The sequence below is a fragment of the Phyllobates terribilis genome, unplaced genomic scaffold, assembly GCF_046119375.1.
Source record: "Phyllobates terribilis strain yellow unplaced genomic scaffold, ASM4611937v1 Scaffold_8__6_contigs__length_399053987, whole genome shotgun sequence".
Lineage (NCBI taxonomy): Eukaryota > Metazoa > Chordata > Amphibia > Anura > Dendrobatidae > Phyllobates > Phyllobates terribilis.
The window spans coordinates 80,794,078-80,811,073 of NW_027362768.1; the positions used below are offsets into that span (position 1 = coordinate 80,794,078).

Below are 16,996 nucleotides of genomic sequence, written 5' to 3' on the forward strand. Positions count from 1 at the left end.
CACAGAGAAGAGGACGAATTCAATAGAAAGCCTATGAATTTCTACTGACCCGGAATCCGCTCTGAGCACGGCTGCTTCTCCAGCTTCGCACTTTTCAGAGATCTTTTAAGTGATTGTCAAGTAACTAAAGTGCCAGAAATATATACAGTACAGACCAAAAGTTTGGACACACCTTCTCATTTAAAGATTTTTCTGTATTTTCTTGACTATGAAAATTGTACATTCACACTGAAGGCATCAAAACTATGAATTAACACATGTGGAATTATATACTTAACAAAAAAGTGTGAAACAACTGAAAATATGTCTTATATTCTAGGTTCTTCTAAGTAGCCACCTTTTGCTTTGATGACTGCTTTGCACACACTTGGCATTCTCTTGATGAGCTTCAAGAGGTAGTCACTGGAAATGGTCTTCCAACAATCTTGAAGGAGTTCCCAGAGACGCTTAGCACTTGTTGTCCCTTTTGCCTTCACTCTGCGGTCCAGCTCACCCCAAACCATCTCGATTGGGTTCAGGTCTGGTGACTGTGGAGGCCAGGTCATCTGGCGTAGCCCCCCATCACTCTCCTTCTTGGTCAAATAGCCCTTACACAGCCTGTTTGGGGTCATTGTCCTGTTGAAAAATAAATGATGGTCCAACTAAATGCAAACCGGATGGAATAGCATGCCGCTGCAAGATGCTGTGGTAGCCATGCTGGTTCAGTATGCCTTCAATTTTGAATAAATCCCCAACAGTGTCACCAGCAAAGCACCCCCACACCATCACACCTCCTCCTCCATGCTTCACGGTGGGAACCAGGCATGTAGAGTCCATCCGTTCACCTTTTCTGCGTCGCACAAAGACACGGTGGTTGGAACCAAAGATCTCAAATTTGGACTCATCAGACCAAAGCACAGATTTCCACTGGTCTAATGTCCATTCCTTGTGTTCTTTAGCCCAGACAAGTCTCTTCTGCTTGTTGCCTGTCCTTAGCAGTGGTTTCCTAGCAGCTATTTTACCATGAAGGTCTGCTGCACAAAGTCTCCTCTTAGCAGTTGTTGAAGAGATGTGTCTGCTGCTAGAACTCTGTGTGGCATTGACCTGGTCTCTAATCTGAGCTGCTGTTAACCTGCGATTTCTGAGGCTGGTGACTCGGATAAACTTATCCTCAGAAGCAGAGGTGACTCTTGGTCTTCCTTTCCTGGGGCGGTCCTCATGTGAGCCAATTTCTTTGTAGCGCTTGATGGTTTTTGCAACTGCACTTGGGGACACTTTCAAAGTTTGCCCAATTTTTCGGACTGACTGACCATCATTTCTTAAAGTAATGATGGCCACTCGTTTTTCTTTACTTAGCTGCTTTTTTCTTGCCATAATACAAATTCTAACAGTCTGTTCAGTAGGACTATCAGCTGTGTATCCACCAGACTTCTGCACAACACAACTGATGGTCCCAACCCCATTTATAAGGCAAGAAATCCCACTTATTAAACCTGACAGGGCACACCTGTGAAGTGAAAACCATTTCCGGTGACTACCTCTTGAAGCTCATCAAGAGAATGCCAAGAGTGTGCAAGGCAGTCATCAAAGCAAAAAGGTGGCTACTTTGAAGAACCTAGAATATAAGACATATTTTCAGTTGTTTCACACTTTTTTGTTAAGTATATAATTCCACATGTGTTAATTCATAGTTTTGATGCCTTCAGTGTGAATGTACAATTTTCATAGTCATGAAAATACAGAAAAATATTTAAATGAGAAGGTGTGTCCAAACTTTTGGTCTGTACTGTGTATATATATATATATATATATATATATATATATATATATATATATATATATATATATATATATATATGTATATATATATATGAAAGTTCAAAGCTTAGCTACTCTTTAAATGACAATTGGGGACCATATTTTAGAACGCTGTGTTTTGTTTTTCCTTTTTCATTCTTCCTGGAAATGTATGAATGAGTGGACAACTATGTGTTACTGCCCTTCTTGACTTTAGCGTCTGTCACTGTCAGCAATAATTGGACAATGTCAGGGCAGGTGCAGACCACCGTATATTCTGTCATCCAAAAGAATTGCACCAGTTACGCAAATCACACTCAGATCTGACCCTGATTAGGGTTTGATCAGAGTGTGATCGTAGTGTGCTCAGATTCTCTCGGATGAAAAAAAAAAGTCTCCATCTTCTCCATTCTGTCAGTCTGTGGAAATAGACTGACAGATGTCATCCCAGTGCAGTCCGGTGTTTTCCATGCACTCATTGACTTGCATGACCGAATGTGATCCAAATATTGGGTCAAACTCAGGCATGCTATGATTTTTTCCTAGGAAAGAATCTGTAAGAGCAAAAAAAATAAAAAATTGACATAGAATAACATTGGTCCGAAAGCGATCCGATGTTTTGTTGGATTGCACTTGGACCGAAATGAGGGTCGACTGCACGAGCTTTCAAAGTGTATGAGAGTCGGTCCCTTTGACAAAGAAATGGTAACACCCATTTAAAAATGTAATCGTACATTACCAGGAAGGATAACAGAAGAACAGCAAGACTTATGGTGATCATACCCTAAATAAAAGTCATTTGAAATGACCGATTTTGACTATAATGAACAATTATCAGCTATTTTGGTTAAACAAAAAAAATCGATTTTTAATGGGTAAAAATGAGAAACAATAATCACTTCTGAAGTTACTCACCTTGAGCTTTTTGTTGAGTTTGCAGCAGTATCTGTAGAGAAGTGCAAGGTTCAAAGGCCCAAAATCTGCATAGAAGCTGAAAGACAAGAGTCTTAGGTTACCATATACCCGAAGACAGACACGAGAGGTAAGAGACACAAGAAGGTGGGGACGTTCTGTGATCATCCTTTTAGGGTGACATGGGATGTGATTTTAGACTTTTTGTGCATTGGGATAATGCTGTGAGAATAACTACAGTCCAATGGAAATCCACATGTTCAATTTCACGGTATAACAAACTGCTGACAAACTACACATGACAAACTCTGCTTCCCTTGCGAAAAATCAGTTACAGAAAGCGGAAAAACATAACCTACATTTAAGATCCTTATACACGGTCCAATGATCGGTAGAGCAGACATTCATAGAAGCCCTCTTCCGTGATCATTGCTGCATTAACAGGCACCATCATCATCATCATCATAGTTGTAAAAATCAGACTATCCACAAAACACCCCCAAGTGCCAACAGGATTGCAAGCTTAATAGGGAATAACGATTGTGGTAATGGGTGTCCCCATGCAGTTGGCACATTTACGATGACTGACGCATATAAAACAAGACTTTGACTTCTTATATTTTCTATATCATTAGGGGCAGAAAATCTGCTCAAGCAAAAGGACCCTTAATGCCCCCGTAGACATGAGATGAACGTTGACCAATCCGCCAATTTCAGATGGATCAGAATCCAGACTGTCCGCAACTGATGATGAAGGGGAGATTAGGATGGAATCCTTTTGTTTTCAGGGGAGATGAGTGGCTCTTCTCCTCTCTCCCCATTGAAAACACCTGAACGCGAAGCCAACCAAGTGCTCATGTACATGTGGGACTGCTGACAGTGATCTCACGTGTATGCAAAACTTTACAATACACGTCCGCTTAATACGATGACAGACAGGAAGAAAATAATAAGTTGGCCATACACCTTAGATACCTGCCTGCCATGGACGCACTGGCCAACTGCTGTTCCCTTGACCCCATCCCCAAAATATGTACGTGTATTGCATATGTTCTCAATGGGAAGAGGGCAGTAAGAAGCTGCCACACAACTCTGGCAGCAGCTTATCTCCTTCAGTGCAAAGGATCAGGCATATTGATTTCCTACATGCCTGATCCTTTATTTCCCTGACATCATCGGTGGGGCAAGACTTAGGATACCACCACACAAATTAGACAGTCGTCCAGTCCCGACAAAGTCAGTGGGTTTGGTTGATGTGATTGAAATTTGTATAATTCCCTATTGTGACGCCAGGTGTGGGAAAGACTAGAGCAACACAGAGGGAAAAGGAAAAGGGAAAGGGAGCCCAGACAATAGGGAAAGGGGGGGAAGTGGAGTCCTCCTAGTCTCAACTAACGTCCCTATATTGGCTCTGCACCAATCGCAGACGCGTACCTCGCCCTGTCTTTCCCTGGCGTATAGCTAAGGCTAGAGAAGGGAGGAGATGAGCACTAGTCGATCTCCACTACACTCTATAGACAACAAGGGTAGACAAAAGGGGAAATTGCTTAGCTTTAGACGACTCCAAATGTGCACTCGGCCTCAAGCTCCAGAGAGGACGAAGTACTGCTCCTGCTAAGCCTCACAAGTAGTAATGAATATAGCCGGCACCTCCCTCTCAGACACATCAGGTATTTACACACCCAGGCAAGAGGTAGCCGCTTGGTCCCAAAGACAGCCTCTCATCTAAGAAGATGTCTGTAATGCCAAACGTAGAGATCTCCTGCAACCAACTGCAGGGCGACTGTCTGTCACCTCTGACACACCCGTGACACCTATTTATAGTAATACTAACTTTATGTCTAATTATAATAATCCTTCTCTTTGTTCCATACTCTGATGTTTTCATTTCATAGCACGCGGAGGGATATGAGGAGGATATAAGACATAGATAAGAAGGAGGTGTGGGATGGCTGATCAGGAGCTAGAGAAAGTGGAAAAGAGGAAACATGACAAAATCAGAGGTGGGGAGCGCGTCCGAGCCATTGTGTGGTGTTCTCAGCTCCCTTTTGTTACAATATTACTGCCTAGCAATGTACCCCTCAGGGCGCCGTATCTTGTCACATCAGGCACAATCACACTCGCTGCACAGAGGAGCTGCGGACCCAGCTTTCCAAATGTCAATGTATGAATTGATGGTAATGAGACCAGTTAGCTCAGTTGTGCTACTCAGGTCGCATCACAGTAAAATGAAGACATGTCATACAGTGACTCATGTATACAATTACAGAACATAAAAGGGTTTATTATCGCCGCTCATGTGTGAATGATGCACTTATGAGACACAATATACAATGAACGGGAAGATGCACATAAAGGATTAAACAGGATTATAAGGACTATCCGGAATCAACATTTATCACCTATCCAATGTGTAGGTGTTAAAAGGTAACTATTGATTATTAAAATGTTTTATATATTACATGGGCTGCTGATCGAGACGCTTAGGGGTGTTTGGGTCCAGAAACCCCAATAAACTGGTGAAAACCCATAGGCTTACTACTGAGCCAGGACACCACCCCATGTGTCCAGCATGAGGCGCACACTACAGAGTCCAGGTTTTACCAATCAGTAGGAGTCTCGAGATCCCCATGAATCAGGACCCCACAGCAGTCCCTATAATATATAAATCATTTTATTACATGATAGTTACCCTTTAAGCATCTATTTGCTGGGACTCCCACCGATCATGATACGAGGGGTCTCATGTTTCTCATTTCTTCTCACTGCAGTGGGTAGTTGGAATTAGCGTGCGCCATTCAAATTCTTTGGGGACGACGCACCCTTAGTTTTCCCCACTGCACTTACACATTGGTTTCATTTAAAATAGTTTAGGGTCCTTATAACGGACCCCATCATATCAGCTAGTCTCCAGTAATCCATCATTTTTAAGTGAGTTTCCAAACCAGGCAGCAACTTTAAAGGTGACTTTCTGATAAAGTGCATTAATACAAGAACACAATACACATGCCTCCCTTATTATATTATTTTGAGATGATTCAACTTAAGAACTTGACCCCCGTAAGAAAAAAATCTACAATACTGCATGGTCTGCACACACCTTGGTGCACACTGCTCATGTATACGAGTCCCTGGTAGGATGCCTTCTAAACCCCAGGTCACACTGGAAAAATAACCTCCCACCATTTATCAAAAAACATCTAAGAGCTGTAACAGCTGGAAAACTGCAGCCAAGATCCAATTGCTGGAAGGAAAGCTCTTTTATACAGGAGCTAATACTACATAATAAAGAGATAAATTAGGTCATGCTTGAAAAAAACCCATACATGAACATGCCACCACTCTTCTGCTTGATGCCAAACACTAAAAGACAACTTAATTATACAGGCTAGGATTGATTTACACCTCTGCTTTTATTATGTAGGTGGAAACTGTTAAATATTAATGAGTTCCCGGGTGAAATCTGTGTTAAAAGGGTTACATGGGAACAAATTATCATATGCACTATACTATATATCTGTCCTACTAATGTACAGTGCTCACATTACAGGCCGTAGAGCCAAAGGCCAGGAAATAGGTGTGTAATGGGGGATCAGTATCTGTATACATACGAGTCAACTGACCCTTAAAGGGGTCAGAAGAAAAGTCTGCAACCACAGTAACTGCAGACTACCAAGTCATGACTATGTGTGTATAGCACACTGTCACGATTCCCCTGCATTCCTCGTGCGGGTGGTAGTAACAGGAATGCATATATGCGATTTGCATAATTGTGGTCACATACTGACTCGTCTCCTGCGCTTCTCTCATTTCTCTTCTATTCATGGGTGAGACTAGTCAGCACGTGACCGCAACTGTGTAAATGGCATACATGCAGTCAGGTGGCCTCCATCACACAGGGAAAACAGGAGAATGGTGACCAGGGCTGTGGCGTTGGTAAGCCAAACCTCCGACTCCTCAATTTCCATGACACCAACTCTGACTCCCTCATACATGGCTCATGTTTAAGTGATAAATTTACTGTAGCACAGATTCATCTCAGCTAAAAGTCTAGACCCTTAGATCAGGAATAGGACAGACATTTATAGGACATTTCATAACTTTCCCAAACTCTTATGAAAAAATATTCCCCACAAACTGCATTTAACTACTGTACCCAATTTATTATATATTTCAGGAGTTGGAGTCGGTCCATTTTATACTGACTCCGACTCCGACTCAACAGCCCTGATGGTAACAGTGTGCACATCATACACTTTTTAGTTCCGCATCCTACAGTCACATTCATGACTGCAGAGGTTGTCCATTCCTTATTATTTATGACCTATTCACTTCATTAGAAGATGAGCTGCGGGAAACCAAGAACAGACATCACACAGTGTACGGGGTTGAGCTGTGCCATCTCAATACACTGATTACATCCAATTACTGACGGAGCTACAATCATATGATCGATGGGGTTATATGGTGGTGGACTTCCATCCATCTAATATCTATGTAGAGGACAACCCCTTTAATTGTCCATGAAAGACCACTATATTAGACCTCATTCAGGTGTCCGTTTTTCACGTACAAGTTCAGTGAGCTCGGGCTGTGGGTCGGTTTCCGTCTCTGTTGGACCTGTCTGTTGTGTCTCTGTCCAACTGCTGATAATGCTCTTGTCTTTGCTTTGTTGTGTTGTTTCTGTTCAGGTGTTTTCGCTTCCTCATTTTGGTTTGTCCTATCACATCTTGGAGGGGCTATTTACACTCACCATGTACATGCAGTCTTGGCTGACTATATTCCAAGTTAGATGGTTGTTTGGAGTCCCAGCTCCCCAGTGAAGGATTATCTTGCTGAGGTTTTCTCTATTGCTTCTCCTGCGGTTTGTTTGCATATTCCCCTTCTCAGCACTTCTCCCATTTTGGTACATTCGGGGTCTGGGGGTTTTCACATGTTCTATTGTTTTCATGGACAGAACTTGTACCTATGAGAGGCTATGAGGCCGTTCACATATCAATTTTTTTCTGTTGGACCAAGTGATCTGTGCAAATTCGCATTGACATGTCCAAAACTGTTCCGAGAGTCAGATCAAAATCAGCCATGTAAGTCTATGGGTCAATGGCTCTTGTATGTCATCCGAGTGCTGTCTGTTCTTCATGGACTGATAGGGAGAAGATGGATAAACTTTTATTTTTATCATCTGAGAAAAACTGCTGAAACTCGGATCAAAGACACTGATGAAACTCAGTCTGTATTTCTCATCCGTGAAAAAAACGGATGCCTGAATGAGGCCTAAGCCACACTTTATAAGCTCATCACAGAATACCATTTCTACAGTTCCCACTTAACCAATAGTATTTTACTGTGGATGGTAATGATAATATTTCTTATGCACCATTTTTTTTAAAGATGGCGCTATAGTAGGTGGCTCCCAATATGTAGGATGCTGCTAGCAGCCTTGGGCATCAGGCACTGATTAAAGACCAACAGGGGTGATCTCCATTATTCAACCCATTAGATGTTGCATCTAAGATGTTTGACAGAGGGAGAGGCTCCTTCTGTCAAATCAATGGACCCTCTTTACTATGAAAGCTAAAGACCTAACAAATGCCCCTTGGTCTGCTATAAACATATGACCATGCATTTTTCTCCTTTTTCTACTTCAGCATAAAAAAAATAAATTTTTAATACAGCCGCAATCATAATAACTGGTAGAAAAAAGAAATGACTACTCTTTATGCATTTCCATTTTTTTAATACTCAATAACCTATAAATGTGACCTTCAAAATAGTACAAATATAAACTTAACCCATTCTGCAAAAAAGCAAGCTCTAATATGTCTTTGTAAACTATAACATAAAAATAAATGATGGCTCTCTGGATGCAGCGACCCAAAAAATTTTTGGTCTAAAACTTTTTATAATGGAGCAAAAGTACTAGGTGGTGAAAAAAACACATATACCATACTTATTTGGTGTCAACATATTCAGACCAAGTTGTAGCTATAATGTTATTTTAATTAAAATGGAATTGCTGTTTTTCTTCCTTTCTTTCCCAAAAAGAATTACCGTATTTTTCAGACTATAAGACGCACTTTTTTCCTCCAAAATTTTGGAGGAAAATGGGGGGTGCGTCCTATAGTCCGAAGGTGTATATATATGTGGGGGGAGCGGTAGCGGTGGAGGAGCGGGGCACAGGAGGCAGCAACCGCCAGCTGCAGCCTACACTGTCGCCGCTGCTAAAGAAAATGAATATTCACTGCTCCCCACGCCCGTGCTGCGGATCCTGCCGGAATCGCCTGTGCCCGCTGTTAAAGGGTATGAATATTCAACCTCTCTCCACGCCCATGGGCGTGGGGAGGGGGTGAATATTCATGCCTTTAATGAGCGGGCACACGAGATAGCCGGCAGCAGCGCGGCTCCGCTGTGTTCCGGCTATGAGGGAGAGTGAAGTCACTGCTCCCCGCGCACACAGACCCGGCGTGGGGAGCAGTGACTTCCGGCAGCTGATCTCTACTTGTGAGACGCGCATGGCATTGACGTCATGCGCAGCTCACATGGAGAGATCAGTGCAGGCAGACAGGACGCAGTGCTGGAGGAGAGAAGAAAGGTGAGTAGGAGTGTTTATTTTTTTTATATGCAGCATGATAGGGATGAGGGGGACCATTCATACTAGGATAGGGATTAGGGGTGCCATGCATACCAGGATAGAGATTAGGGGTGCCATGCATACCAGGATAGAGATTAGGGGTGACATGCATACCAGGATAGGGATTAGGGATGCCATGCATACCAGGATAGGGATGAGGGATGCCATGCATACCAGGATAGGGATTAGGGGTGACATGCACACCAGGACAGGGATGAGGGGTGCCATGCATACCAGGACAGGGATGAGGGGTGCCATGCATACCAGGACAGGGATGAGGGGTGCCATGCATACCAGGACAGGGATGAGGGGTGCCATGCATACCAGGAAAGGGATGAGGGGTGCCATGCATACCAGGATGGAGGGGTTCCATGCATACCAGAATGGAGGGATGCCAGGCATACCAGGATGGGGATGGGGACCACGTATAAAAGGAAGGGGGGGGCATATATACCAGGATGGGGGATATTGTCAGAATTGGGGGACATTACCCCTATACCAGTGTCAGAAGACCCCCTGCCCCTTAAAAGTGCATCATGACCACATTTGTTGCTTACATTTTTTTTTTTTTCCTCCTCTAAAACCTAGGTGCGTCTTATGGTCCGGTGCGTCTTATAGTCCGAAAAATACGGTAATAAAAGTTAATCAACAAGTTAAAAAAATAAATGCCCCAAAAAAATAAAAACCAGGCTCTGATAAAAGTATATCGGTGGAAAATATACAAGTTATGCCTTTTTTAAGTGCGACAATGAATAAAAAGAAAAAATAAATGCAGCATGTGCGGTATTATGGGGCTAAGAGATTTCTCATGGCAGCATATTATCCGCTCTTATTGTTTCCTTATTGTTTTTCCCATTTGCTAGAGTAATGGTGCGGGGTAAACAACGGCGGTAGAACAAAAAACTCCAGAATTAAAAATCATGGGGCCCTTTTCAGAAAACTAGGTCAGTGCTGTGAGACAACATGTTCACTAGACCAGAGATTGTCATACTTTCCCAGAACCATTAGGCCTAAATCTTTACACAGTTTGATAGCCAAGTCCGCATCTATTTAGCTTAATCCCTGTAAGGAAATGAAATCCCCCCGGAGATTTTATCACACAGCACATTCAATAAAAAAAGATAGATTTTCCTTTGGAATCAGTTTAAGGGTTTCCCTGAAGGCACACGTCTAACTGCATCTTTACCGCTTCTCTTAGGGGGAATAATTTCTGGATTTTATGTATTCAGAATAGGTATTTGGAGTTTTTAATGTGTGAGTTTAACAGCATTAACCTTTGCATTTGTCGGGCTGTGGACGTGATTTCTAAATAATTTATTTCATGACCTGAGAAAGATCCAATTCTTTATAACATTTACATATATAACTGTCGATTTTTTAAAACATTTTTATAGTTAGAATTAATTCTATCTATCTCATAATTATTGATATTTATTTTAATCCTATAGCGTCCTTTTTACACTTGGCATTCATTTTTATTCATTACATGGCTAATTTAGGGTTACGGGGTCAGAGCTAGGACAGTACTGATTGGTTGGGGGGTGAGTTTTATACAATATTTATACTTTTTTTATTTATAGTTTTACTTTTTCGTTTCATTTTTTAAATCTGAAACTTGGGACTTTTTTTGACTGTTTTTGCTGATTCTTTACATATTATACATATATATTACATATTATACATATAGAAGAAAAGGCTGTTTTGTAAATAAATAATCTAGTATGACCTTGTTTTACACCAAAGCTGAATTAAACCCATCTCAGACATTTTTGGGCATGGTGTATGCCATAAAATAAATGTGTAATAGATGTGGCTTCCACCTCTGGTGTCTTGATAATGGGGGTCCCCTGAGCCCTGTTGTGAATGGAAAGATGGTTGGGCAGGTGCAGATATCTCCATTCAAAGACAACAGATGAACAAGTTGGCTCGGCTATTCTCAGAACATCCATAGAAGTGAATAAAGAAATTTGCAGATAGCCAAATGAATAAGTAGGAGGTCGGGTCTTGTTCGCTCTGCTCCTACTCTCCTGTCTGTCAAACTGCATACATATGAAATAGAAAAATTTCAGTTTAGGACAGGGGGGCTATGGGACTATGGTAGGTGCAATGTAAGGGAAAGGAAGTTCCTGCTCCTATAGTGCTGGCAGAATGCTGAAGAAGAAGAATCACACACTCAAAACAAGTGGATGGCAAGTTACAGAGCATCAGAAATGAGATGGTTATTGGACATATTGGAATGGTACGGTGTTTGTTCTAAAACTTGTTGTTTGGGAAAAGGGTAGCAAGACAACTACCCATACATCTGACCCGGGATGCCCCAAACTCCCGTCCTCTCGGCCCCCAAGAGATCATGTTTTCAGGATTTCCTTAGTATTGCACAGGTGATACAATTAATATGAAGGCAGCAGAAATTGCCCAATGTTCTCTCACCTGTACAATACTAAGGAAATCCTGAAAACATGATGTGTTGGGGGCCGTGAGGGCGGGAGTTTGGGGAACACTGATCTAACCCCCCTGAATGTTTCCATTTACAATGATCAAATAAAAATGCAACAATTTCATCACAAAGCTCATTCTTCAAGATCAATTCTTTGGACAAGATCTGATTAGAAAGAATACATTATTAATTTAATACAGAGAACAAGGAAAAATGGAGAATACCCATACACAAGATAAGAACAAGCCATACTTACTTCTCATAGACCAGCTCCTCATCAGTGCAGAAATAGTGAGTGTTTATGGTACTTTTTGGTTTGTTCCTCAAGGTTGCAAAGTACAAGCGATCTACAAAGAAGAACGAAACAATGGTGAATGTTACAGCTCTGGTGAGTAGTGACGGCCGGTCCCGCATGGATCCCCGGCTACTGTAGAGTCATCAGCCAGGGCGGCAATTACACAGGATTATTTCTAGAAAAGTGTGAAAGGCTCCGTTCACCCTGCCATCATGATTTCCGCTTTTACAGGATGAATAACAGGTATGATGATTGTGGGAAAAACGACATTTTGAATCATATTTGTCCCTTTATACTGGACAGGACACTGCAGCAGCCGCGGCTTTTCTGGTCAGGATACAGCTATGGAATAAAGACAAAATCTGCTACCATCACTCTGGGTTTTAATCAGATGATGTCTGAACTGGTTCTCTCTGCCCAGTGTTCTGCGTCTGCTCTCTGCCCATTACACTGCAGGCCAGTGCAGGAAACACATCAGATTATCAGATTTTAGGGATTATCAGATTAAAGCAATTTCGCTGAAAATGTAAAAGAAAGTTAAATAATATATTAAAAAACTCTTAACTGGTCTGCTATTTATAGTAAATGAGATCAGTCACTTTATGAAGGATATACAGTACAGATCAAAAGTTTGGACACACCTTCTCATTTAAAGATTTTTGTGTATTTTCATGACTATGAAAATTGTACATTCACACTGAAGGCATCAAAACTATGAATTACCACATGTGGAATTATATACTTAACAAAAAAGTGTGAAACAACTGAAAATATGTCATATTCTAGGTTCTTCAAAGTAGCCACCTTTTGCTTTGATGACTGCTTTGCACACTCTTGGCATTCTCTTGATGAGCTTCAAGAGGTAGTCACCGGATATGGTTTTCACTTCACAGGTGTGCCCTGTCAGGTTTAATAAGTGGGATTTCTTGCCTTATAAATGGGGTTGGGACCATCAGTTGTGTTGTGCAGAAGTCAGGTGGATACACAGCTGATAGTCCTACTGAATAGACTGTTACAATTTGTATTATGGCAAGAAAAAAGCAGCTAAGTAAAGAAAAACGAGTGGCCATCATTACTTTAAGAAATGAAGGTCAGTCAGTGCGAAAAATTGGGAAAACCTTGAAAGTGTCCCCAAGTGCAGTTGCAAAAACCATCAAGAGCTACAAAGAAACTGGCTCACATGAGGACCACCCTAGGAAAGGAAGACCAAGAGTCACCTCTGCTTCTGAGGATAAGTTTATCCGAGTCACCAGCCTCAGAAATCGCAGGTTAACAGCAGCTCAGATTAGAGACCAGGTCAATGCCACACAGAGTTCTAGCAGCAGACACATCTCTTCAACAACTGTTAAGAGGAGACTTTGTGCAGCAGGCCTTCATGGTAAAATAACTGCTAGGAAACCACTGCTATGGACAGGCAACAAGCAGAAGAGACTTGTTTGGGATAAAGAACACAAGGAATGGACATTAGACCAGTGGAAATCTGTGCTTTGGTCTGATGAGTCCAAATTTGAGATCTTTGGTTCCAACCACCGTGTCTTTGTGCGACACAGAAAAGGTGAACGGATGGACTCTACATGCCTGGTTCCCACCGTGAAGCATGGAGGAGGAGGTGTGATGGTGTGGGGGTGCTTTGCTGGTGACACTGTTGGGGATTTATTCAAAATTGAAGGCATACTGAACCAGCATGGCTACCACAGCATCTTGCAGCGGCATGCTATTCCATCCGGTTTGCGTTTAGTTGGACCATCATTTATTTTTCAACAGGACAATGACCCCAAACACACCTCCAAGCTGTGTAAGGGCTATTTGACCAAGAAGGAGAGTGATGGGGTGCTATGCCGGATGACCTGGCCTCCACAGTCACCAGACCTGAACCCAATCGAGATGGTTTGGGGTGAGCTGGACCGCAGAGTGAAGGCAAAAGGGCCAACAAGTGCTAAGCATCTCTGGGAACTCCTTCAAGATTGTTGGAAGACCATTTCCGGTGACTACCTCTTGAAGTTCATCAAGAGAATGCCAAGAGTGTGCAAAGCAGTCATCAAAGCAAAAGGTGGCTACTTTGAAGAACCTAGAATATAAGACATATTTTCAGTTGTTTCACACTTTTTTGTTAAGTATATAATTCCACATGTGTTAATTCATAATTTTGATGCCTTCAGTGTGAATGCACAATTTTCATAGTCATGAAAATACAGAAAAATCTTTAAATGAGAAGGTGTGTCCAAACTTTTGGTCTGTACTGTATGTATAAAAAACAAAAATGACATCTCTGGGTCATTTTCTACTAACCCAAAATCTTCATGTACATGGGCATATATATGGATTATCAAGTCATTAATATAATCAAAGCATTAATAATATCAAGATTATTATTACTATAGATAATATAGATATTATCAAAGCATTAATATAAGGGATCCACAGCAGATTATCTCACAGCAGAGCAGGAGCCCACTCTATAGGATGGGACAATTCTGTACACGTAGATTACACTGTGTACGTGTGATTTATTATTATTTTATGGATCGTTCACAGCTGCACTATGATTGTAACATCTCGGGGACCCAATGTCACTGTGGTCGGTGACGACGGCGTGGCTACGCTTGTGAAACACTTGAGAGTCCCGTTACTATGGGGACAAAGAATGTATCACCACAAGGACACACAATACAGGAAGTGGACCTGAGGAACAATGCACTTTACATGAAAACAGGTTCTGAAAGTAAACTGTGGACTATATATATATATATATATATATATATATATATACGGTAATTATATACATACACACAGGAGCGGTGAGTTTACAGTTTACATTGATTCTATTTGGCTTTGACATACTGACACAGCGGGAGCTGATTAGATTACCACTGTGATCTGTGGTCATAAGAAATAAATGTGACGGCCGTCAATAAGGATCACATCCTCTTCCATCAAGTGATTTACAAAGTGTGACCCAACGCGTCTAAAAGAAATCTCTGCAATCTTGTATCCCTCACAGATCTGAGGATTTTCTTTCATTTTCTCAATAATCTGTAGGATCCCTTTATACTTCTTAGGCAATTCAAAAAGATCAGACAAGAATTTTAGGAATCTGCTTTAGAATGTGTCTGATGAGTGATGACAGGGATGGCCACACTTGTCATGGATGGGATGGTCACACTTGTCATGGATGGGATGACCACACTTCTCATGGATGGGATGACCACACTTCTCATGGATGGGATGACCACACTTCTAGCTGATGGGATGACCACACTTCTCGCGGATGGGATGGTCACACTTCTCGAGGATGGGATGGTCACACTTCTCGCGGATGGGATGGTCACACTTCTCATGGATGGGATGACCACACTCCTCGCGGATGGGGTGGCCACATTTCTCGTGGATGGGATGGTCACACTTCTCGTGGATGGGATGGTCACACTTCTCGTGGATGGGATGGTCACACTTCTCGCGGATGGGATGGTCACACTTCTCGTGGATGGGATGGTCACACTTCTCATGGATGGGATGACCACACTCCTCGCGGATGGGATGGTCACACTTCTAGCTGATGGGATGGTCACACTTCTAGCTGATGGGATGGTCACACTTCTCATGGATGGGATGACCACACTCCTCGCTGATGGGATGGTCACATTTCTCGTGGATGGGGTGGTCACACTTCTCGTGGATGGGATGGTCACACTTCTCGTGGATGGGATGGTCACACTTCTCGTGGATGGGATGGTCACACTTCTCGTGGATGGGATGGTCACACTTCTCGTGGATGGGATGGTCACACTTCTCGTGGATGGGATGGTCACACTTCTAGTGGATGGGATGGTCACACTTCTAGTGGATGGGATGGTCACACTTCTCACGTGTAGGATGGCCACACTTCTCACGGGTGGGATGGTCACACTTCTCACGGGTGGGATGGCCACACTTCTCACGGGTGGGATGGCCACACTTCTCACGGGTGGGATGGCCACACTTCTCACGGGTGGGATGGTCACACTTCTCACGGGTGGGATGGCCACACTTCTCACGGGTGGGATGGCCACACTTCTCACGGGTGGGATGGTCACACTTCTCACGGGTGGGATGGCCACACTTCTCACGGGTGGGATGGCCACACTTCTCACGGATGGGATGGCCACACTTCTCACGGGTGGGATGGCCACACTTCTCACGGGTGGGATGGCCGCACTCCTCATGTGTGGGGCACAGGCAGTGGGCGAGCAGTCTGCAGGGCATCCCTGGGCATTAGGTGCGCAGTGTGCACCGAGCAGCACAACACTGACGGTGGGTCAGAGATAAAGCGGCAGAGGACATGCTCCATACCCTGCGGTGGGTGCAGAGGCTCTTACCCTTGATGATCTCCGCTGCGCTGATCAGCTCCTGGTTCTCCATCCCCGGTCACAGGGAGAGCGCCGCTTCCCCTGGCATTGCCCCCGGATAATCCTCCTGTCCCGTTACGCTATCACATCACTCTCCCGCCCGGCCTCTTCCCGCCGCCGCTGCAGCACTTCTTCCCGTCTTGCCCCCGTGGTGTCAGCCTCTCCCCCTGCCCCTGCACTCTGTGTCCGCTCTCTTAAAGTCGCACGTCTTGGTAACCGCCAGCCAATCCGCGGCCGGCCTCCGTTACTAGGGCTTTGTGTCTCCCGGCCAATCAGGGTGAAGTAAGGAGCGCTGAGGTTTTAACTGTTGCAGTGCCTGAGCGCTGCGGGGCGGGCAGGAGGAGACTCGGCTGTGAGGAGGCCGTCTCCTCCTCCTCCTGTACCCGCAGCGGTCAGCAGTGACCGGCAGCAGTGCTGCAGCACCGTGTATTACTAACAGGACAAGTGTTCATGACATTCCAGGGCCCCACTGGAAACCTCTCACAGGGCCACCTGCCCCTGATAACACAGTGACTGCACTTATGTTTTGTCTTCTGAGGCCATTTTTTGTGTGGTAAAAT

At 43.4% G+C, this 16,996-nt stretch overlaps 1 protein-coding gene across 2 annotated transcripts in view; it reads right to left on the bottom strand.

The window, feature by feature from the left end:
• Positions 1-16,671, bottom strand: part of CDC14A (cell division cycle 14A) — a 111,851-nt gene extending 95,180 nt beyond the window's left edge. For both annotated transcript variants that reach the window (XM_073643038.1, XM_073643037.1), the window contains exons 1-3: positions 16,407-16,671; positions 12,013-12,103; positions 2,692-2,767 (exon numbers count right to left, since the gene is read on the bottom strand). In XM_073643038.1, the coding sequence (XP_073499139.1) occupies positions 2,692-2,767; positions 12,013-12,103; positions 16,407-16,449 (210 nt within the window). In that variant the 5' untranslated portion in view covers positions 16,450-16,671. The remainder of the gene's footprint in view (positions 1-2,691; positions 2,768-12,012; positions 12,104-16,406) is intronic.
• Positions 16,672-16,996: the final 325 nt, after the last annotated feature.